Source organism: Psammomys obesus, unplaced genomic scaffold (genome assembly GCF_907164565.1).
Source record: "Psammomys obesus unplaced genomic scaffold, mPsaObe1.curated_primary_1811, whole genome shotgun sequence".
Classification (NCBI taxonomy): Eukaryota; Metazoa; Chordata; class Mammalia; order Rodentia; family Muridae; genus Psammomys; species Psammomys obesus.
In genome coordinates this window covers 7,228,707-7,253,502 of record NW_026596155.1, presented here as the reverse complement: position 1 = coordinate 7,253,502, position 24,796 = coordinate 7,228,707, and the positions used below count along the sequence as shown (strand labels likewise).

The window sequence follows — 24,796 nt, the reverse complement described above, 5'->3', positions numbered from 1 at the left end:
CTATTATAAAAACAAAAAGATGTCTAACGTAAATAACTTGAAATATGGCCGTCCTATTAAAATTACTTGTGTATTAATGTTTTTGGAAATATAGGAACATTGAGACCTGGAAATGGGTCTGACATCTTAATGGGTCAAGGTCCCTCTCAGCAACCACCACAGCAGCATAGAGTCCTCCAGCAGTTACAGCAGGGAGATTGGAGATTACAGCAACTTCATTTGCATCGTCATCCTCACCAGCAGCAGCAACAGCAACAACAGCAGCAGCAGCAACAGCAGCAGCAGCAGCAACAGCAACAGCAACTGCTTCAAAATGCTTATTTGCAGCAGGTAGTATTTTTATGCTTTAGAAAGGGAAGTAGTGTCGTGTAATTCACACAGCAGTTGAACACCATTGCATTCGCTTTTGTGTCATAGACTTATACTAGGCATATCTTAACTTGAACTATATTCATTTCCCACAATTTCCTGGTCACTGAAGAATATGTTGTCAGTTGACATTTGATGCTAAGTGAAGAGATGCTCTGTTAAATAGGTCGCATCATGGCTTTATGAAGCGAAAGTGTTCACTTGGTATTCAGAAATAAGTACCAGAGTTAATATTTGTTATATTTTGTGTCTATATCAGAGCTAATGTGGAAAAAGTGTTGTGTTTTTGAAAGTAAAATATTTTACTTCTTATTATTTAACTTCTGGCTGTGAGCCTAGGAACTGAGTCATTTCTGCAGCCCTATATCATTGTTTTGACTGTGTTGGCACAGAGGCGAAAAGGACGCATTGCTCTGTCCTTTGCTTTATAAAAACCTGCAAAATTCTAGCCTCACTGAACCTTTCTAAATGGAAATACTGGAAGCACATGCATTCTGTCACTGTTTGAGGTATGTTTGAGCTAACTGTGCACATGACACTTTCATTGTGTCGCTTCCTCCATGGTTGGCTGATGGAGACAAGTGAGGGTGGTGAGTGAGATGCCGGAGAACACAGGAGAGTGAGGAACCTGGAGCTTTACTTGTAATGAGTCAGAGATCACTGAAGGGTGTCTTCGTCAACTAGAAAAAGGTGATGACTGTGTATTAGCTCTTATCCTGGTACAGTTTTAGTTAAATTCTGTGTTTTAAAACTAATTTTGATTAACAGAAATTTACAGTCTGAGAATATACTTTTATATTGTTTTTAAGATTTGATTTTCTTAATCATTGTTCTGATAAAATCAATACTTTAAAAAAAAAAACAAAAAACAAACAAAAAAACAGAACTCAGGATGGAGAAATGGCCCAGTGGTTAAGAGCAGTAGTTGCTTTTACAGAGGACCCAGGTTCAATTCCTAGCAGCCACTGATAGTTCACAACCACCAATAACTCCAGTTCCAGGGAATCTAGTGTTCTCTTTTGGACTCTGTGGGCCCTGCGTGCACATGATACATGTGCACGGACAGACATGCAGTCAAAACGCCCATGCACAAAATAGAAATAAATAAAAATAAAGAACTCTGGCATTGAAAGGTATGTCTTTGTCACTGTTCTATACTATGGGGAGACACCATTCCAAGGCAACTTACAAAGTAAAGCATTTAACTGGGGGCTTACTTACAGTGTCAGAGGGTTAGTTGATGGTCACCATGGTAGGGAACATGGCAGCAGGCAGACATGCATGTGCTGGAATAGTAGCTAAGAGCTCACATCTGATCCGCCACGTTGCCCAAAGAGAGAGTGAGGCCGGACCTGGCATGGGCTTTTGAAACCTCAGCGCTCATCTGCTAATGACATACCTCCAACAAGGCACTCGTCCTAATTTTGCCCAAATTGTGCCATTAACTAGGGAACAACATTCAAACATATGAGCCTGTGGGAGACATTCTCCTTCATACCACCAGAGTATTGATTTCTGTTTTTGTTGGTTTTTTTTTTTTTTCCTACTCATAGTATCAACATGCAATGCAACAGCAGCAGATTCTTCAACAACAGTTTTTAATGCATTCCGTGTATCAGCCACAGCCTCCTGCATCACAATATCCTACCATGGTAAGGGCTGTGTAATATCTAGCCATTCTCTACAGGTCTGTATTACTAAGTTGGGATTTACAGTGCATGATGGCGTTTAAAATTCATGATTCAAAAATCAGATTGGGGCCTGGGGAGATGAGTCAGTCCATCAAGAGCTTGTCATACATGCACGAGGACACATGTTTAATCTTTATCACCCATGCTAAAAATCTGGACTTGTTAACTTGCACCTGTAATCCCAGCAGTGAGGAGAGGAGGCAGAAATGGAAAACCTCTGGGGTTTGCTGGCCAGCTAACCTAGGCAAATCAGTGAGCTCCAGGTGTAGGGAGAGACTGTGTCTCAAAACATAAGGAAAGACACCAGATGTGGACGCCTGTCCACACCATGCAAACTCAGGGAACCTGGAGTGGTGCTCAGTTAACATTGTTACCATGTCAGCAGGAGGACCTGAGCTCAGATCCTCAGGCCCCAGTTAGAAGCAGAAAGCCACAGCACATGCTCCACCAGCAACCCAGATCCTGAAGCTCATTTGTGAGCCATTCCAGCCGAATCGATGTGCTCCAGGCCCAGTGAGAGACTCTGTCTCTAAAACCAAGTTTTAGGCTGCTGGAAACATCTGGTGCCGGTCTTGGCCTCCATGTGTCCTTGTGCCCTCGCCACACCCCTATACACATACATACACACAAGCTAAAAAGTTACTTAATTGATACTGTTTTTTGAAGACAGACATATATTCTCAAGCAGTCTGCAGTTAAACTCTTATATCTGAATGTGGCACATTGTAATTGTAACCGATGACACTTCTGTTTATAAGAGTGCTTGTAATCTTTGGTCATGTACCTCTTTTCATTCAGCAAATATCTGTTGAGTAAAAGTGAGACATGTTTGTGTGTCGTCTCTCTCGTTTCAGATGCAGCAGTATCAGCAGGCTTTCTTGCAGCAGCAGATGCTCGCTCACCACCAGCAGCCTCAACAGCAGGCATCACCTGAGTATCTCACCTCCCCTCAAGAGTTCTCACCAGCCTTACTTTCCTCATCACTTCCAGCTCAGGTTGGAACCATAGTGGACTCCTCTTACAGTGCCAACAGGCAAGTGTTTTCTTAGAGAGTGCAAAGGGACTTCTTGCCTTCCACTACCATGTGGCAATTCTGCCAGTTACTATTTGCATACAAAGTTTAGTCACATCTAAGGACACTTAGGCTAAGAAGTTTATTGGTTTGCACATAATAGCAAAATCATAGAAAGCAATTTTAGTAGTTGAAAATAAATGATCCTTGTGACATGTTAACTGTTTCTACTTATGTGCTCCTACTACCTTCAGTTAGCGCAACTATTCGTAAATGTGTATAATTTGGTTTAGTTTACACTGGGACAAATGTGTGAAGTATAACATACACAGCAAACTTAATGTTACTGTAGGTGAGAAATAGTGAATTTTAACTATGCAGATATATTGGTTAGAATTATTTGTAGGGGTACTTTCAGTGGGTAATCATTACAATAAATTGAATTAACTTTGGCACAAAGTTTCTCACATTTGGACGTTAGTAAGTATTTTCAGATCTTGGAATTAAGAGTCAGTGTTAAAGGGTTTGTAGGTAGCTTGGTAAAGTGTTTTTCACACAAGCATGAAGACCTAAATTTGAGCTCCAGGTTCTATTTAAAAACCAAGGATTGATGGCACAATACCGTGATCTCAGCTGTGTAGCTGGTGACAGAAGGATCCCCGGCCAACCAACAGCCTATTGACAGGCATTAGGCCATAATAGACCCAGTATCAAGAACCAAGTGGGCAGTCTGTGGGGAGTAACACTGGGGCGTGTCCCCTTTCCTCCTCGTGTATACACCAGCATGCACAAGGACACATGTATACAAAGACACTGCCCAAGAAACAGAAACGAAAATCAGAACAGCAAATAATCAAAATTTAGGTAGTCATACTCTGCAGCGGTAGCACGGACCCTTCCATCCATGGTCCGTGGTCCATGGTCAGTGGTCAGTACTCAACTCTGTCTGTGCACGCTTGTACTTCCAGAAGCTGGTGAGCTTTCAGAAGTGTAAAGGATACATAAGTCAGTAGCCCTAAAAATTAGTGATCAGTGTGTCAGCCTCATCAGGGTCTGTTGTCGTTGTGATATCAGATCTCACTGTGTAGCCTTGGCTGTTCTGGAACTTGCTGGTAGACAAGGCCGGCCTCAGACTCAGAGCTCTACCTGCCTTAGTAGCCTCCCAAGAGCTGGGATTAAAGGCATGTGCTACTGCGTCCAGCTCTCATCAATATCTTAAAGTTAAATAATACAAAGAAGAAAATTATCATCTCTGAGTGTTTTGTGTGCATGTATGTGTGTTCACCATGTGGGTACCTGGTGCACAGGAAGGCCAGAAGAGAACACCAGTACCCTAGAAGTGGAGTCACAGATGGTATAAGCCATCGTGTGGTTCTAGGAACTGAAACCAGATTCTCTGCGAGAGTAGGAAGTGCTCTTTGTCACTGCTGTCTCTCCAGTATCCCTGTGCTGTTTTTAATAGTGAAAATTATTGTGTCCTTAATTTGTTCAAAATATTCTTAATTATTTATAGTCATTTAAATAAAATGCCATTTAAACAAACACAATGTGACGAAGTAATTGTGACTTACAGTAAGAAAATTAAGAAAATTAGGGCTTAGGCTTCATTGTTTTGGGGGAGAAGTGTAAACAGTTTAACTCTGTCATCCCAGCCTAGTGCACTAGGAGGTGCCGTATCCCAGGCCTTAACTTAACGTGTTTTTAAGTTGTGGGTTAAGGTGACACTCTGTTACTAGTGTGCCAAGAATAATCTCTGAATTCATCCCAGGAACTGGAGGAGAATGATTCAGATAGGAAGCCACACAGTTTGAAAAGCGCTCCTTGAGTTTTCCCATCTGCTGTGTGTTTTAAGGACTCTGCGAGTGCTAAATATTTTGAAATGGAAATGGGATTCTGCCACATGAAGGTAGATTTATGACTTGGCCATACCCACATTTTATTAACTGAGGAAGTCTACGCAGTTGTAGACAAACTACTCTTTATTTTCCTTTTTGTATGCTCTAGCCTTCAATAATTACTTAAACATTCTTATTTTGGCTGAAATATGCCAAGTAGGCCTGGATTTAAGAATTAAAAGGATGCCCTTTGCCCCCCTTTTTCATTTTTACAACCCATGTGCTGGGAATGACACTTGGAGATGAGCCCAGGCTTACACAGTTAAGACATTCCTTGTAACATGGGTGAGTCTTTGCCCACTATCAATCTTCTGGACCCACATTGTGAAAGAAACCTGATAACTTTGTTTTGCTGCCTCATTTTTGTGTTGTGCCTTCCGGTTGGGTTGATGGAGGTACCTAGGCACTCTTGGGTTGATAAGCCTTTGGGCTTGTATTTTATCTGAAAAACAAACAGGCCTATTAGATAAATTCCATAGAACCAGTGGACTCAAGCCCAGGACCATAGATACTTTCGTCACCATGGGTGATGGAGTATATGTGTACAAAATAACCCTCATTTAACTTTGCCTGTTTATAAAGCAACACTAGCAGGTCATTTGTTTTTGTTAGTTCAGGTAGGGTGTCTTAATCAGGGTTTTATTACTGTGAAGAGACACCAAGTCCACAGCAACTCTTATAAAGGGAAACATTTAATTGGGGCTGGCCTTCAGTTTCAGACCATGATTATCATGGCGGGAAGCATGACAGTGTCCAGGCAGACGTGGTGCTGGAGAAGGAGCTGAGAGTTCTGCATCTTGATCCTCAGGCAGCAGGAGACTGTGGCACACTGGGTGTAGCTTGAGCATAGGAGACCTCAAAGCCTGCCCCACAGTGACACACTTACTTCAACAAAGCCACACCTACTCCAACAAGGCCACGCCTCCTAATAGTTCCCCTCCCTATGGGCCAAGCATTTAAACACATGAGTCTGTGGGGGCCATCCCTATTCAAACCACCACATAGAGAGTATAATTTTCAAAAGGAAAATTATTGTGGTTTTAGAGTGTTAGAGTGAAATGGTTATTGATCAACATTTTAGGGTTTGCTAACTTTGAGAATAAAAACTAATATTTAGCAACTGCTTGTTTTTTGTTTGTTTGTTTTGTTTTACATATGTTGAGTTATTTACTCTCTTCAGTAGCCCCAAAAGCTTATGCTGTGTTCCTCTCCTGCGGACTAGAATGCAGTGGGGCTAGCTGGGTAAGGGGCGCACTAGTGTGCTGCTCGCACCGTGCCTGTGCAGGTGGTCCATATTGCGGGCATGGTCCGTCCAGCCTGGACTCTTAATCTGCCATCTGCACTCCAGGCCTTATCCCAAGAGCTTCTGGAGTGTAAAGTGGGGCACTGAAAAGCCTTCTTAATTGCAATGTCATCCTTGTCATTCATTTATTCTCTTTCCTCTTTCAACTAGGTCAGTTGCTGAGAAAGAGGCAGTTGCAAATTTTACAAATCAGAAGTCCATCAGTCACCCTCCTGACATGTCAGGGTGGAATCCTTTTGGAGAAGACAATTTTTCCAAATTAACAGAAGAGGAGCTGTTGGACAGAGAATTTGACCTTCTAAGATCAAGTAAGGGACACTTGAAGGCTTATTTTGCTTCACAGTAAAGTAACAGCTCTATATAGTTCAAGGCCAAAGACTGTATGAGGTGGTGTAAAAAATTCTTTTTGTACATTTGAGAGAAAAATTCAGGCCACTTTTTTTCATATACTATTAAGCTATGTTGTGTCATACACTAGAAATGAGTTGCGTGATAGTAGCTAATAAACTCAAGATTGCTGATATCTTAACCCTTAAAATCTCCTTGCCTATGGATGTGCAATTCATAACATCTTGAAAACATGGAAAATTAATGTTCAGGTAGAGAAGACATCATCAGTACCTTGCCTTACTAGTCACTCTGCAGCTCGTGCACACTTAGGAGAAGGTCTTGTGGGTCTGAGACACCCTTGAACAAGCCCAGAGAAAACAGGGGCTGCATTACGTTAATGTTTTGTTACGCCCTTTGAATGAGGGGCGATGTGAAGGGGCTGCTTGGTTGCTCTGATATGGCCAAAGTTAAATTTTTTTCCACTTTCACTCTGATATCTCAATATTTTTACCTGGAAGCGTTACCTTTTCTCAAACTACCTAATATATATGTCAAGCCTTGCCACGTGTGTTTTAGAAGTGATCTCTTTTGGAACAACGTGGATTTTTTTGAGGAGTTTTGCAGAATAAGAGCAAGAAGTTCCTTTTGTGGAAAATATGGAAGATTTTCTAGTTTCTGAGGCGTGTATATGTATGTGTATGTGTTTGCATATATTATGTGTATGTATATATATGCACATATATGTGTGTATGTGTGTGTATATACATACACATGTACGTGGTATTTCTCTGTTTCGCATAGGAAGAGAACGGCCTAATCACTCTCAGCTTCTAATTTCTATTTTATTTAGCTGCCTAGCTTTATGAACATACTTAGTAAATAAAATGCTTTGTCTCAATTAGTGTGTATTTTATGTAAAACTCACAGATCACCTGCATTCATGTAAGGGATTCCTGTAAGGCATTCATGTTTGCCATCTAAATTTGTGTTTTGCATATTGGTGATTAAATGTAAATATAAAAATGAATTTTAAGCTCCTGATATATATTTGTTAACTTTGATAAAAACCTATCTTACCTCATATTAAAAAATGTGTTTAAATCACAAAATTTTTGTTTGGCGTTTTTCCTGGAGTTTATGTTAAGTAGCTCCAGATGCGTGGATTTAAAAAGAGGATGTAAATGGTCTCGTTTGCAGAGAAAGAAAGGGAGATATAGAAGGTGGCTAAGGAATTATAATTTCTGAGATTATTTTAGTTTTTAGTGTGTGCATGTACATGTGTGTGCATGCCTGTGGAGGGCTGAAGTTAATGGTCATCTCTGGGCCCTGTCACCTTATCATTTGAGGAAGACTCTCTCAGATGAACCCACAAATGAAAAAATACAGTTTTTCTAGTTGTCTTGTCTGGAGCCTCCCTTCTCTGCCTGCTGGTCACTGGAGGTACAGGTGGCCGCCGTGCGTGCCTGTCCACACTGGGGTCTGGATTCTCTCCTCACGTTGTTGCAGCCAGTGTGCTAGCTCCTCTGGGGTAGTTCAGAAGCAGGAGGTGTCAGCTTTAATGCGCTCTGACAAGGGTCTGCTAAATAAATACTTTCAGTTAAAACCTTTTTTTTTTTTTTTTTTTTTCTCAAGAAGTCAAGAGCTAGGTAAAGGATTTTATTATTTTGTGTCTTCTAAAATGTGCTGTTTGTCTGGTATAGGTGGGAACTGTATGTGGACTTGGCTGCATGTGTAATTTTGCCTTTTACAATTTTGGAATAATTGTTTTCAAGTTTGAAGATAGGAAACACCAGTGACTCGCAGATGCACTTGTGTATCTGCTTTAAAGGCCGCTGAGACTGCATCCCAGTGCATTGTAGAGGATGTCAGGTCCCACATGAAGGCCAGGAGGTTGGACTGGGAGTGGCCACTGTCATTCGCAAACCACCCGGATGGCCCCGAGCAGTGGTGTCATTACCATGGGGCTTCCTCACTCACCCAAGCATGTAGCCTCAGAAAACTCAAGTTTTAATCCCTGGGATGGCAGCTCACTAGAATACGGTCTCCGTGAGACCATCAGTCTCATTCCCTGGTGCTTCTAAACTGGCATACACGGAGCTGCCTGTTAGGGGTGCTAAATGGAGTAATTGTTTCAAGGCAAGGAATGAGAATCATCACCCTCATCTTGAGATATTTAGCTGGCATTTTGAAATTATACTTAAATCACCAGGTTTCTTGGTAAATGAAACAAATCAGAGTCAAGGACACACAACACTGCCCCCTGATAGGCAGAGGACAGTAGGGAAGCAGGTGAAAGGCATTCTGCTTTCTTAAGTGTATTGGATGGAATGGCGCTTTTTGGGAAAATTTATAAATTGATAATGTACTTCAGAAATGGTTCCTTTTATAGTCTTCCTTAGCTGTAATAGTCATTTTTGATATCTCTTTAGAACAGCAATAGTGTATTTAACCTTTGGTTTGTATGGTAGAGTTTAAATCATTCTGGTAGGCAAGGGCTTGGTGAGAGTTGATAGCTGTTCGGTATTGCTTGGTTCTTCTGTCCCCAATGGCGTTTTCCAGAATGAAGAAATAGATTGTTGATGCTTGTGAAATACCACCTAGTTTACTTGTACATTTGTTTCTCGACACACATACTTATTAACAGTTTTCCAGAGCGGTTTGTAAAAGCACACGTGTTCGGCTAATGAAATGCCTTCTTGGGGGAGACCGGGCATCTCTCTTCTGTGGCTCTTGAGAACACACTGTCCCTCTGAGTGATAAACTGTTGCAGAGTGGCCATAGTCAGAGCTGCATTGCCTTTCAGCATTTTCCTGTTAAAGTGAATGTGGTTATGTGTTCAATAGGAAAAAGATAATGTTGTCTGAAAACATGCATTACTTGTGTGCTTCATATAGGAAGCAATTTTAAAGTAATAGCAACATTTTTGAGATACTAAAACTAAAATATTAGTAATTGATAATATTTTATAGTGATCATTAAGAAAATAACTGATTACCTGTAAAAGTCATTTCACACATAAAATAAATGATTGTTGCTATAACTTTCAGTGTAAATGAATGTAATTTATGCCTCAGAATCTTTTTCTGGTTCTTTCTTAATATCAATACATTAAACCAAGATTAAGTATTAGTAATAAAGTTTGTCCTAGTGATTTTTTTTAATTAAGTTTGTGTCATTGTCTTTTGTGTCCAGAATTAATATGTAAGTCTAGAGGTCATGATATTTAATGTGTTAAACAGTAATTGGAATACCACATGTTTGGGGAAATCTCAACATGCATTTGGTTAGATAGCTATACACTTATAACTGTTAATGAAGAACAATGGAAGGTTCATTGGTGGGCAAATAGATTTCCTCTTCTGTTTAAAATTTTATCAAAATTACTAAAAGGAGTAACAGAAACCCAAACATTGGTTGTTTTGCAGTTTTACTGAGTATATTGTGTATTTTTGAAGATGCAATAAACAGTGATAAATGTCAGGATCTTTAATGAGTTTATGGTAATATGTTAGCAGCACCCTTTGTTCATTCCGACCTGGTACAGTGTCTTTAATGCAGAGTAACATTTTTTTCATGCACATTAGACTGACACTGATGGCGAGTATCCGTGAATACTAATTTTTACAGCCTTATTTATTAACTGTTAGTCTTTGTTTGAGGCCATTATCCATTTAATCTACATACCTAAAATGCTTTTTAGAGTATATTAATTACATGGTGATATTATGGAAGGTATTTTGTTTTCTGAATTTTAAAATCCTATGTTTTTTTTTTCATTATTTATATCAATTAAACACTTTGAAAAGAATTTCTCTTTACTTTCCAATACAATTCTTTTGTAAGGCAGGATGAGGCAAATTTCTTATGTTAAATTCAGGCTTTGTTCTAATTAAAAGAAAACCATTCACTTGAAACTGTTATTTACCACAGGCCAGGGGTGACCACCAGGTCTTTAAAGTGCAGCTCCACATTAAGCATTTTGTTTTTATTTCCATGTAATTGATTGTATAACAAATTAATGTGAATTTTGTATTCTGTGTTCTGAGACCCAGATTATGTGAATTTTAGACATCTTAAGTGGTTTAAAAAATATTTCCTTAAAAACTGATTCTGTGTTTTGTGGAATAATAGAACATGGTTCATTTTGTTATAAATATGCTGGCTTGTGTTTGAAAATAATTGAGTAAATGAGTTTTTTTATACAACATCTCCTGTATCTCCTGTATTTTTCCTCAGGGAGACCTGCGTGTAACAATTAGCTCACTCCCGACGGAGCGCTGTTTATGTGTTTACCACAGTTTGCTTGATTGTTGAGAATAATACACCAAATGCAAAAGGATTCACAAAATGTAGTGGTGATTTTACACTTTCGTAGTCTGGGGAGCCATGGATATGATAGTGTTTTGTAAATTTGGAGAATACATTAAAATAGAGGTCCCCAAGTTTACACTTGGAGATTTTGATTCATTCTGTCTGTGGACTAGGGGGAGTGCTGGCTCCATGTGAGACTCCTGGCAAGATGCAGATGTTTAAGGAGGCTGTTCCTAGTTCAGACTTAAGCCCTTATGTATACTCTGTCTTGATATTTTGGGATTGCTCATCTCAGATACTGCTTTTGTGGCTGTCACATGGGTTAGCCTCGCTTTTTCTTTTTTCTTTTGCACTTTGTTTCTAGTCTTTGTGCATTTGTGTGTGTGGGGGGGAGGGGTCTCTGTTTAGCCTTGGCTGTTCTGGACCTCACTCTATAGAACAGGCTGGCCTCAAACTCACAGAGATCCGCCTGCCTCTGCCTCCTGAGTGCTGGAATTACATGCTTGCACCACTGCACCCAGCTTGTTTCTAGTCTTAACATGAATTATTTTTCTGACTATTGAGAAATTGAATTTAGCAATTTTATTAATGAATAACCATTTACAATAGTTTTTTCTATAGTTTTTTTTTGGTGGAAGTCTGCTAAATATGCCTTTGTAATAAGCAGTTAAAACTGAAGTTCAGTATGTCACAAAACATAGATAGCTGGTATTAAGTGAACCAATTTATTAAGTAAATTGTGTTTAATGTAACCTCGCACTGATTAATGTCTGTAACTTGCTTTTGTAGCAATAACTACATATTTACCTTAGGACAGGGCCTCAGTTCTTATAAGAACAGGGTTGTGAATGATATTTTTCAAAAAGACTATTGCTTTAGTTTTTACTTTGATTTATACTGTATATCACTTTTCATTTGAAACCGTCTTTATTTTATGTTATTTTTGTTTTGTTTGGTCTTATTTTTGCAGACAGGCTCGAGGAGAGCGCACCCTCAGATAAGAATGTAGACCCACTCTCTGCGCCACATAACCACCCTCCGGAAGACCCTTTTGGTTCTGTCCCTTTCATTTCTCACTCAGGCAAGTTCCATGTGTGGCATCGCTGTCCTTGAAACACACAAGAAAAAAAAAAGCAGCAAAATCATTAATATCATTAATTTAAAGAAGTAAGAAATGGACATTAGGTACAGAAAGTAGGAAAAAGAAAGGTGTGTTAACGATTAGCCATCACGGTCCTCCGAATGTTTGACCTACAGTGCTGTAAGTTTGCCAGTGTGGGGAAATGCCAATTCCCACAGTAGAAACCTAATTATTTTCACCAGTTACTGGGTTCTATTTATTTTTAAAAAATCATACTTGAAAATATCTCCTATATTTAAAGTATATTTAAAATAGTTTTATACTTAGCTTTTGCTTAAAAATCTAATGTTTTGCTAGCATGTACATGCTTTCTTATCGTTGTCTTAATGATTGTGTATTTGACATACCACTTACTGCTTTTCTCATGTTCATTCTTGTGATTTAGGTTCAGAAGTTAATGCTATCCACTATGTAAAATTGTTATTATTAATCTCAAAGTAATTTTGTAATACAGAACACATAGCAAGATTGTTTCCAGTTGCTGTCACATTCCATATTCCATCCTTAGCTGTCTTTGAAGACAGTCTCTTTCTTCCCATTTTTGCTTGCTCCTGTTCCGTTGTTAACTTCCTGGATGACGTAATGTCCATGGCAGAAGCAGTTAGCTGATGGCGTGTCTACTCAGCTGACCTGTGTGGTCCCTCATACTGCTAACACAAGTCAAAAGTGTGTTATTTTTCTTTAATTGTATTTCAGAAATGCTCATCAGTCTTCAGGATTCTTAGGACTTGAGATACTGATGCAGAAAGCAATTTCAGTGCTGCTGCTGCTGCTGTTGTTTTTCCCTTCAGCTGGAGTCCATTACTTTTCCTAGGTTTGCACATACCCATGTGAACTGTTTCTGAGGAACCGTGGGAGAGTGAGCCTGAAAGTCAGGAATTGGAGAGCATCTCAACTGACAGCTCTTTTCAGCACTCACACTTGTTTTCCTGTTGACTTAAGGATTTTGTACATAGCAGTTTGTCCACAAATGTGAGCTTGGCTGATACTGTCATTTTGTTTAGCCCTGTGTACATTCTGATAGGTTTGAAGCTTGTTGAGGGTTGGAAACTTGGCTTGTGTTTTATCTGGCCCAGTAACAACCCAGCAATAACTTAATAGTCCCTGCCTGAGAACATTATGGCTATCTGCAAAAGACACTTCTAAATATTTCATAGTGGTAGGGCAGTTATAATAAGAGTGCCCTCACCTGAGAGCTTCTCACACAGCATTAATACTGCAGTGGCCTGCTGTGGAAAACTGAGTGAAGGAGCTCAGGGGTCTAGGAGAAATGTGCCTGTGACAGAAGGAAAAGTGATTGCTGTGAGAGCAATGGTAATTTGATACGTTTCAGACTCGAAGTTTAATTATAATAAAAAAATTCTAAAAGTAGATCATTTCCATTGGCCTATACATTCAAAAGCTTAGAAATACTTTGTTATATATAGTTTTTAGATAAACATAAGGTTTGAGGGAATATTCATTTTTCTCTAGTAGTAGAATAAATCTCCTGAAACTAAAATTAACCTCCTTTTAAACTTCAGGAAATAGTTGTAAAAGGGGAAGAATTGTCTGTAGTAAAATTATGTTCCATGTAGACCAAGCGAGCGTATGAAGAGCCCTGGATGAATGTGTCGAGTGAGCAGGGGCACTAACCATTGTCCTCGAGTCTGCTAGATAAAGTCTAAGTAAACCATACAGAGAACACTGCTTAAAGTTATAACATATACAGTTACAAATCTGAATGCTGTAGAAATTAAGTTTAATACTAATGCGTATGTAAGAGGAATCACTGCCCCAAATCTAGTATTTCTTACACTGGTTTTGTTAGGGAATTGTGCCACCCATCCGTCTATACATCCATCCATCCTTCACTCTGTCAAGTTATAATCTATCCATCTATCACTCTATCTCTCATCCACTTACTTATCACCCTATCACTGTCTATCTTCCATTTACCTATCTATCATCCTATCACTATATATCTTATCATTCTATGTATCTATGTATCTGTCTATCTGCCTGCCTACCTACCCCCCTCACTATATCGCTGTCATCTATTTGTGTATCTCTGTCTATCTGTCTATCCATCCATTCATCTATCTGTCATATTATTGCCTTGATATGTTGATATGTAGGCCGTACTCAAAGTAGAGATCTTCATCCTACTTCTGCCTCCCCAATGCTGGGATTGCAAGCATGTGTCACCACAAACTGTATTCTTTTTAAAAGAGACACATTTTTTTAGGGACTATTAACAGTCTTTCTCAAGGAAGAACACACCAACTTGTTATCCATTACCATACAGTCAGCCTTGGCAACATATAGAAGTAACATAGAGACTGAGCAGGTTATATTTAGGAATTAATGTGTACATTATGTACATATAATATGCATGCAATAACAAAGAGGCCATGAATTTGAAGGAGAGTAGGAGAGATATACAGGCTTGCCTACAGGCCTCTCTAGTGGAATAATTTTCTCAATTGACATTCCCTCTTCCAAAATGAGTATAGCTGACATAAGCTTTAAACCTCAAGACTTTTAATGATTGATTTTTTAATCTTTTTTTTCAGCCTATTTCATAAAATAATTTAAAATTTTAAAAACTACTCAAATAATTTTTATTTTACTGTGGAATTTGAAAATTAGTAAAGAGTGCATATTGCAGTGGACATGGTGGTTCAGGCCTTTCATCCCAATGCTTGGGAGGCAGAGGCAGGCGGATCTCTGTGAGTTCAAGGCCAGCCTGGTCTACAAAGCATGTTTCAGGACAGCACAGCCAGGGCTGTTACACAGAGAAACCAACCCTGTCTCAAAAAACAAAACAACAAAATGAAAAGAAAGAAAAGAGTATATATTGTTCTTTCAGAGGATCAGCTGCCTGTAACCCCAGCTCTAGGGAGAACCAACACCTTTGGCCTCCGAGGGCACCTGAACTTAATTGTACAAGCACCACACACAGACGCATACACATACATGTAATTAAAAATTATATAAATAACGTATATAGTTTTAAATGTCAACTTTAGCAAAACAACCTTCCATGGCTGATTTTTTTAGCTGTACAATTTCCTAGAGTGAGCGTTGACTTTATCTGCTCTTTTCATTCATTGATTAGGTTACAATCTTCCTCTTGTACTCATTTGTGTAGCCTCTCAAGCAAGGCTTATACACAAGGCTTTGTACGATTCCCATCAGTGTTGGGTTTGGAGCCCAGAGCCTTGCACATTCTAGGCCTGTGGTCTGTTGCTGAAGCTCATCTATCATACAGTGCTCCTTTTAGATGTATTTTTATTTTGTGTATGTGGTGGTGAGGGCCACTCATAATGGATGTCAGAGGATACCTGTGTGAGCTGCTCCCTTCTTTCCACCGTGAGCATTCCAGGAACTGAACTCAGATTGTCAGGCGCGGTCACAAGTGCCCTTTTTCTGCTAAGATGTTTTGCAGGCCCCACACTGATGTGCTTAAAGTACAGGTACTTGCCTTACAAATTTCTTTTTAAGCGCTGCTATTTTAGCATATACATTTTCAGATGCTGTCTGTCACTCACTTAAAATGTTTCTAGTTTCTCACACATTCTAATGTATTTTGATTGAAGGTTAAAATTCCAGATACTTGAATTTAATAATTAGCTGACATTTAAGACGTGGTCTTGTTATGTAACCCGGGCCATCCTGGAACTCTCAAAGATCTGCCTCCAGAGTCTTAGGATTAAGGGAGTACACTACCATGGCTGTCTAGACTGTATTTAAAAAAAAAAAAAAAAAAAAAAAAAGTTGAAGATTCCCTTAGAGTAAATGGTAATACAATAACGAAATAACAGACCCTGTTTCTTTGGGTGGAGGAAGGCAGGATTTTGATTGTAGCACAACCTATCCTCCTCCTCTGCTTCAGCTTCCTGAGTGGTGAGTGACAGGGGTGCACCACTGTGACTGGCTGTGAGCCTTGGCAAGGAAAGTTCTATGTTTAGAGGGAAAAGGGAAAGTAAGTAAGTAAGCTAGGATATGATGATGGGGATTTAGCTCAGATGTGTTTATATATAACATTATTAAAATTGTTTACACAGTGAAAGGACCATATTACTGTCAAACGTTTATTTGCATAAAATTGCTTTTCTCATATGCAAATTATAAATAACAATAATACATTAATAGTATTAATATTAAAATTGCCCTTAACAAATCAGGACATTTTCTTGCAGTCAAAATTCTGCCATTTATTTTCCTCACAATTCATGATTCTCCTGTCAGTACCAAACATGCTCTCTGGGCCCAGTGAGACAGTGATCAAATTACAGCATCAGTCCATGTATCAGAGCCTGGTGGCACATTCTGTGATCTCAGCATTCAGGAGGCTAAAGCAGGGCATTCTAAATTGAAGGCTTGAAAAGGACACATAGCAAGGCCCTATCTGAGAAGCAAACAAAATCCTTAGGCATAATACTAACTTTCTGGTTCTTTTTCTTCTTCCAGGACATTGTTCCCAGTAGGTTTTAAAACATAGGAAATGTGACTCTGTGAGTTAATTATAGTACAGATGGTCCTGTTAATCAGACACAACTTCTGGAACATATAAAAGGGTTATTAAAATTCTGAAATTATATTTGAAGGTTTTTTTCACAAATGGCCATATTAAGTCATTGAAGTTTTAGATTTCTTGCTTTGCATTTCATTTTTAATTAGGTCCAAGTTTAATGAAACTTGGGTCTGAAGGTTGGTCTGTCTTGTAAGGCAGTGAGGTAGGTAATTCCTTTAGAGTCAGTTTATGATTCTTGAGGGTCAGGAGTTTTTTTCTGTTCAAGATGTTAGCAATATTAATTATCATATATTCACTTCTGTTGTATGTTCTATGGAAACACCTCAGAGGGTGCTGGTTAGAGGGTTTAAGTCACATAATTCCTAAGCTGGAATCCAGTTCTGATGCTGAACTCTTGATAAACAGTAGCACAAATAGTTCTAAACAAAACAGAAAAGACACCCTGTACCATGAGTCATGTTCTGAAGCGGCCGGTTTGACGGCCTCTTGTGTTTAGAAACCGTGCTCACAGATTGCATGGTTCTCCTCTTGCATTTGATCTCTCTGCTTGGCCTGTCTTCAGAGCAGTAGTGCAGATTCTGATAAAACCTTTTCCTAATCCACTAATCCTGAGGCCTAACATGATAAATTGCTGGGAAATGATGGCAGGCAGTATGCTACCAATTCACAGTGTGCCTTAAAGCTCCCCTTCTTTCCCTGAACGATGAGACGACAGACGGCATGTAATTACAATAGCAGTTCAAGCCATTTATCCTCTATAATCTGATGGTAAAGAAAAGAGCATTGAAACAAAATTTCCTTGACACTGGAAGCTTCTTACATGATTAAAAGTGTGCCAACTGTTTGCCCTTTGAGCGGAAACCCAATGAGAAGAGTTGCAGTGTAGATAGAATGTGGCAAACATACTTCTCTCCCTGAGGAGGGGACTTACTCAGCAATGTGGCTCTTTGGTATAGTTTATGAATTCAAACTATACTTTGCAGGATTTATTTAAAATAGTGACATATTAACCAAGACCTCATTTTTTAAATGAAGTATTTAAGAGCATACTGTAATAGCTGTATGGTAATCTAGCCAAATTAATTCTGTGTTGGATGTCACCTCCAAATTTGGATTTGGTATTGGAATTCTCATTTAGATTGTGTAAGACTGTATCTTTGAAAACTGAACACCTAGGAATTGTCTTTTGTGTTCTTACATTCTTTTGGTGAATTTCTATTCTTGCATCTGTTTGGTGAGCTAAGCTTGTGTTTCAGTATGCCCCCTTCCCCAGCAATTCTTGCTTCTGTCACTCACTGTCAGATCCAATGACAGAAAAAGCATGGAGATTTCAGAATGATAGAGGAGCACAGTGTCTCACAGGTTGCCAAGGTGATATATCTTTGAAATCAAGTACTGTCCTCAAACACCTTGTTGAAACAGTAACAAGGACCAATATGGTGGTCTAACTTTGCTCTGCTCTGGCATGTAGTCATAGGGGGCAGAGAGGAAGCAGGCCAGCTCTGGTTGTACTTAGTAGTGCATTGGTAGGCTATACTGAACCTTGCCTGGGGACTCTACGCCACTGGTTGTTTGATTTTACAGTTTACAGGCAGAGTTTGAGGGTGGTGTCTGCTGCAGGAGAAATCACTGTGGCTTTATTATATGTGGCTCTGAACTTTGGTAGCTATCAAATTTCTTCTTCGTGTGTAAAGAGAGATCCCTTGCTATTGGAAGATTTCAGGATATAGTTGAAGCTGTGGAGCATGGTTACAAAATAGTGTGTAGAGATGTAAGAGAAAGCCCAGAACTGAAATTTGAGTGATACTCGGATAAGAAGGCACGATGGCCCGTTGACGTGGCAAGTTTTGAAGATGTGGTTAAAATGGAAAGGGAAAAAGAAATCTCTAGCAGAGATAACGGCAACTCTTGTGGCCTGTCACTCTAGTGTTGTGGGCCCCCGTGAGTAGTTACACTATGGAGAGCTGATGGCACTGCACTGGCTGCTCGCAATACTGCTTTCTCGAACCTTTCTCTCGCAGTACTGTCAACAGTGTGAGGTCACACTGAACTTTGTGTGGTGACACACAAAGTTTGTGTTTAGTCAGGAACGGTAATAGTCGCCCTTTACTGAGACCTGCAAGTGCCTGCCGTGACTGCTGTCCACAGTCTCTGTGCATCTTCACTTTAATCCCTAAGAAAAGGTGTGAGACTGACGCTGTCCTTTTACAGGTAAAAATAAATCACTGGACAGTGAAAAGCTCTAAGTGATAAGTTGTCACAGGGCACTTTCATTTTGTGCCTTCCGCTGATGAAGAGGACTTATGTTGTACATTTTTAATGCAGACACTAGATAGTTGTTCCATTTCTTTAGTAAATGCTCCTTATGTTGCTGAGGTCACGGAGTAATTGACACATTCCGTCCCTGACAGCAGCTGTATTCTGCAGTGTTGAGTATGAGGTGTGTGAAGTGAGCAGAGGCTCTTGTCAGGAGTTTGTGTATGTGCTTATTCTCTTGACTTCCGCTCAGGGCTATTTTCCTGGATCTAACATGTTTTATGGTACTCTAAACTACAGTTTCCATGCAGGATACTTTCATAAACTAGATAAGAGCTTTAATACTTCAAAACTTATGATCATTGCTGCTCTTACTAACTTACCCAAATCTGCATTGCTAGATAGTCAGCACAGTCTCAAGCTTTTGTTCTGAGTGAACTTGCACTGTTTCTGAGATTCAAACCCAGCTTGACACAATGATGACATGCTCTCATTCTGACAGGGAGATCACTATGTGGATTGTGTCCAGAGCCCACTCTGGCCCAGGTGCTTCTGAAGTAGGGCCCTTCAGGGCAAAGCCTCCAGTTTTGAAATGGTCTGGACTCTGGAGCATTCGTACTTAGGGAATCCCTGAAGTCTTGGACACTAATGGAAGCTGGTAGTTTGACCTGGTACTAAAGGCCAAGGATTCATCTTTGAATCCATTGTTGAACTTCTGAAAATGTTCTTTTTTAAAAGTAGGAATGACTTTCCTACTTGGGATCTGAGCTAATTAAAAAATTCATTCATGTGTTTTTTTACCTAAATGTGGAATATATTAATGTTATTTACTATTTTGAATTTTATCACTATAAACCTATTTAATATGTTTCAACTTATTTTGAACTTAAAACAACTTAATATGTTTTACTTATTTTCTTATTTGGGAGACAGTATTTGAAATAATACAAATGATTGTTTTGCTGATATTTATTAATAAATATCAGCTGCTCATACAGATTTCCCCCTGCCATTTGCTTATTAAATCTATACATAAATTGTTATGTTGCTTTACTGTCACTGATTCAAAAGCCCGAGTGCTTCAGCTTGTGGTTCCCGGGCAGGAAACAGGAATAAAGAATGACTAGTACTTCTCACCACCACTCTGCTGTGTTCAGAGGAAAGTTAGGCCCAAATTAGCTCACTGGCTCGGCCTGTGAAACCAAATCCTCCTGCCACGTTGGTTACTCTCGTGGCAGAGAGAAGATCCACGCTGTAAGGGTGTTCGTGCTGTGATGAATCTAGGACATACTGTGAGTGTTAACACTTCTTGCACCCACCTCCAAAACAGCCGTTTTTACATTAACAGTACAAATCTCAGGAGATTACAATGACAGGAGATACCGAAATTCACAGCAGCATATTTGGGCTATACTCTTGGGAAATTAACTTTAGCAGTGAGATTATCCTGATTAAATTTCATAATAAATCAAATATGTATTATTTAATCTAACAACTGGGAAGAAGCAATCTGTTCCCAGAAGCAAAAAATAGAAATATCTGAGTCATTTTCCTGATTCCATATTTATTTCAGCATCTCAGTTTTTCTCTCTTTTTCTTTTCTTTTTTAATTAGATGAATGCGTTTAGGCAAAGAAATGGTTCGTATCTGTTGAGGGCAAATTTTAGCCAGAAGTCATTATGTAGTTGTAACTATATTATTTATAACTAAGGTGCTGTATGTCATACAGTTTTAGCGAGATTGAAGTGTCATTTAGGGGTGGGGGCTGTTTTTGTGCCTATAGCTAGGATGTGGCTGGCTCTCTGCCATTGGAGTCAGCCCACTTTGGACTAAAAGTACTAAAAGAAGATGCACCTGTTCTGGGCACACTCGTATTACACACTGAACAAACAACGTCTGTAGCATGACACTGTATTGGGGGTTTTAATTCCTCTGTACAGAGGTAATTTAAGATACTCAGGAAGAAGTAGTAGGCTATGGATATATTCCATTTTTTATAAGACACATGAGTGTCAGGATTTGAGTATCTGTGGGAGGTAGCAGCACCTCCAAAGTCAGGAGATAGTGGAACTAATTTTATTTTTGTAAAAATCTCTTATTTCAGATCTTAAAATAATTTCATAGTAAAGAAAAGGTGGTTGAGTGGCTGGGCTGCCGTAGAAAGTGAAACCTAGGATTTCTGTAACTTGCAGCTGGCACTGATGTTCCTCAGCAGGTAGTGCTAGAGGTCTGACTTCGTGAGCTTGTGTTGACTTGGTAACATGGACACTGCTGTTGTCTTTTATGTGTTTACAGACAGCCTCATTAATGATCTTGACTCAGCCTACAAAGGAGCAGGCACTGGGGGAATGGAGAACCATTTAAAGAATGTGTGCAGATTCTGAGAATAGAGGATGTAAAGGGATTTTGAGAAACACTTTATTGTTGCTTTGGTTTTTATGAAGGAGAGAGACTGTAGTAAAATCCCCATCTTCATAAGCCAGGTCCAGAGTTGGCATGTGTGGTAGAGTATGGCTTTTTCTGCTCATTTTGAAAGCATGTCTTTCCTACTTGTTACATTGTGTTCTCATGTACAGATATTTAATGATGAGATGTAGTTTCTAGGATTATAATGCACCCTGGGTACGTGGTTATACTTTTGCTCGTTTGCTTGTTTTTGATCAGTTCTCAAGTAGACCTGCGTTGTTTGTTGTTGGTGTTTGTTAAGCCAAGAGTTGCTTCTTCCTGTCTTGCTTCTTCACAGGTTCCCTCTCATTTAGATTCAGCCATGGAGCCTACAGGTTAGTAGAAGGCAGTAGAGTATGGTGGGGAAGTACTCTAATTTTCTTCTTGTTGCAGATGATGACAAAGAGTTCATTCAGCGAAAGGCACTGCTGGTACTCTTCCTCCCTTAAGATCTCTTTTTATTGTGTATGGGTGTTTGGGCTACATAAGTGTCTGGTGCACATGTATTCAGTAATCAAGGATGCTGGGATAGGACATGATATTCTTCAACTTGTGAGTCTCCGTGTAGGTGGTGGGAACTGAACCCAGGTCCTTTGGAAGAGCAGACAGTGCTCTTGACAGCTACACCATGTCTCCTTTTCCCTCGTGTCCTTTCTTAACAAGGCGAACGAAGTAAAATCTGTTATCATGTCATTTGTGAGGAAAGAGTAAATAAAGTAGTTGTCATCCTGATGGGGTGCTTCTCTTAGCTCTTTGTTAGGTACACATTGGAAGGAAATTATAAGTGGATTAAAATGGCACCTGAAAGAAGCGGCTTTTCCCTTTTTTTGCTCCCTCAAGGAACACATTCACAAATCTTGGTTCTTCTGTTGTAAATGTAGAAAAACTAGAAACTGCCCAGATATCGATATTAATGGTGGTAAGGCTACACACGCATCATCTTAGCATGCTTTCACAAGAAACCATGGGTGGGTTATGTTTGCACTGAAAAGACCTGTGAGAATGCTAAGTAAAACACAAACAAAAACATATTGAAATCCATAGTTACGAAAATAGCTTCTTACTGCTCTTTTCATGAAGACAGGTGTGTTGTTGACACGATGTAAGCAGCTGAGGAAGGGCAGTCAGAAGGGAAAGGAGAGAGCAGCGGGTACCTTCCAGATGGAATGTAGCCATTGTGGGACGGGAACAGCCATCTCTGTGAGGAGGACTGGAGATGGGAGATGGCAGAAAGGTGCACTGGAGAGCACTCACCATAGGGGGTATCTGCTGTGCTGTGAGTTATTCCACTGGGGATAAACTCAAGTTCCCCGGACATGGAGTCGCCCAGAGGAGCTGCTGTGTAGCATTTACCCAAGTACTTGTCTCCTAATTTGTTTATATAGGTTGATATGTTACATTACATGAACACTAAGAGAAGCAAATTTGGGGCATTCTAGGTATCATAAAATCAGTTTTTGTGTGTGTAGCATACTGCAGACGAGGAAGAGTGAAGGCACACGCCAGGTGCATCTTTTCATAGGCTTAGTTGACTGAGACCACACGACTCATTTCATTTTTTGATTAATCGGACGATCCCCCAGGTGTCTGAGTGAGGGGTGACTAAGTTCTCTGGAACCATATATATTTTGTTTTCAACAAAAATCCATGAAAGTCTACCATTACTTTAAAGGATTTATTTATTTGTTTGTTTATGTCAGAGGAATGCTGTATGGGAGAACAGCCAACATGAGAACCTGCATCTAACTGCGTTTGGCTTGTTTAGATAACAACACTGAAGCTTTTAGCTCATTTTAAGGACTGGGCAGAATATACATCTGTTAAAGTATAGCCTGATGGAATTCTCTGTATTTTTCTCTCCCAGCCACTCTTCGCCTCACTACTAAAGTCAAGAGTGTCAATAAACTGTAAAAGATGGGTAGGCCCTGAGGGCCATTCGGTCCCTTTTCTCCGGGCTGCACTGTGTGGCTCCGGTGTCTGACACTCCCGTGGAATCCCTTCCGTCATCTTGCTTCCCTGCAGTGTGCCCACCTGGTTTGCTGCTCTGTGGCTGGTACTTTCAGCTTGCCTTGCAGGCCACTTCTCTTCCTTGGCTGACTCCTGGCTCTGTGCCCCCAGCCTCAGGTTTCAGCCTTTATTCTAGTAGGTGATGACCCTGTGGTCTCGTATCACAACGTGATAGCTTCCAAATCTGTTTTCTTCAGCTAAAACTAAGCTTCAAATGAAAGCACTTCACAGCTGCCTCACAAGAACATCAAAAAGATACTTTGATCATTTCCTAATTCCTTCTTTCCATAGTAGCACCATACAGCTCATGTTCTCTTTTCAGTCCCTCATTTTTTACCTGCTGTGGAAGACAACACACAAGTGTCATTATCCACCTTCAGAAACTATTACTTTGTTATTGCAAGAGCATATGCACACCCTTACCATGGCCCACCTGTGAAGGTCAGAGGACAGCTGGGGAAATCAGCTTATCCTTTGCACGACTAGCTTCTCGTGGTTCAGTCCTGTCTTCTCCATAGGGAGGCCTTTACTGACTGCTAGTAGTAGGTTTATACATCTGTTCTCCCTCCTGTGGTTCTCAAGCACACTGGAAGTTTTTGAGTCCTAACACTATTAGTACAAACTCCTGAAGGCAGACATTTGTTCATTAATGCATCTTTGTTGTTAAATGTAGTAAGAAAAGGCAAGTAATTGAATTCTGTGCTAAAACACCTCCAGATGCTGCCTTTCAAGTACTGGTAGGATGTATATTCTCAGGAGATAAGCATTGGAGATGTTAGACTGGAATTTAAGATTAAGATGTGAGTTAAAGAGAGAGATGTCAACTGGAACTCCTGGTGAACACAGCAGTTTAGAACCCATGCGGCTGTGGATGGAGAAGCAGCCCAGGATAGAACTGGGGATATACATATTTAGGGAGATGGTGGCGGAAGAACGTGCCTTACAGAGTTGGAATAACATGACTGTCGACTTTAGAGAGAAGGAAATAACTCCAAGGCCACTGTTTGCATGATGAAAATTGATAGTTCCTCCACCATAAGCTACTTAGTTCTCATGGCTACCTATTGTACTTCCAGTAATTGTTTCATGTATTCATAAGGGCATGGGGAAAGAGATAAGTATGTGTACTTGGATCAATACAAAATAATTCTCACCTCTGGAAACATCCAGTTCAATAGGCCAGTGTATTAGGAAGGTACCGTATTTTCAGGTGAACTATGGCCTCTTGGGTAAAGATGTGCCAGCTTCAGATGGCACATGCTGCAGTCTCAGTAAGTGTCCTTGTTAGTGTCTGTGTCACAGCTGGTCCTTAGCTCTGAGCAGTCTGTGAGACACATCCATACTAACTTAAAACGCCAATTCTTAGAAAGCAAAGTGCGAACGTAAACCACAACAAAACACGTGAGTTGGGCAGTCAGATACCGAGTAAAGCGAAAACAGAGTTGAAGTAGAGAAGCTTGCTTGGAGGACCATGAATGTCCTTGTCCTATCAAGGGTCCTGCTACAGTGCTATGAAT

At 39.9% G+C, this 24,796-nt stretch overlaps 1 protein-coding gene across 2 annotated transcripts in view; it reads left to right on the top strand.

The window, feature by feature from the left end:
• Bmp2k (BMP2 inducible kinase) overlaps positions 1-24,796 on the top strand; it is a 94,014-nt gene that overhangs the window by 63,690 nt on the left and 5,528 nt on the right. The window contains exons 11-15 of one of the 2 annotated variants that reach the window (XM_055594624.1): positions 95-330; positions 1,923-2,021; positions 2,915-3,093; positions 6,421-6,578; positions 11,882-11,992. In XM_055594624.1, the coding sequence (XP_055450599.1) occupies positions 95-330; positions 1,923-2,021; positions 2,915-3,093; positions 6,421-6,578; positions 11,882-11,992 (783 nt within the window). The remainder of the gene's footprint in view (positions 1-94; positions 331-1,922; positions 2,022-2,914; positions 3,094-6,420; positions 6,579-11,881; positions 11,993-24,796) is intronic. The other variant, XM_055594625.1, reaches the window with a different exon arrangement.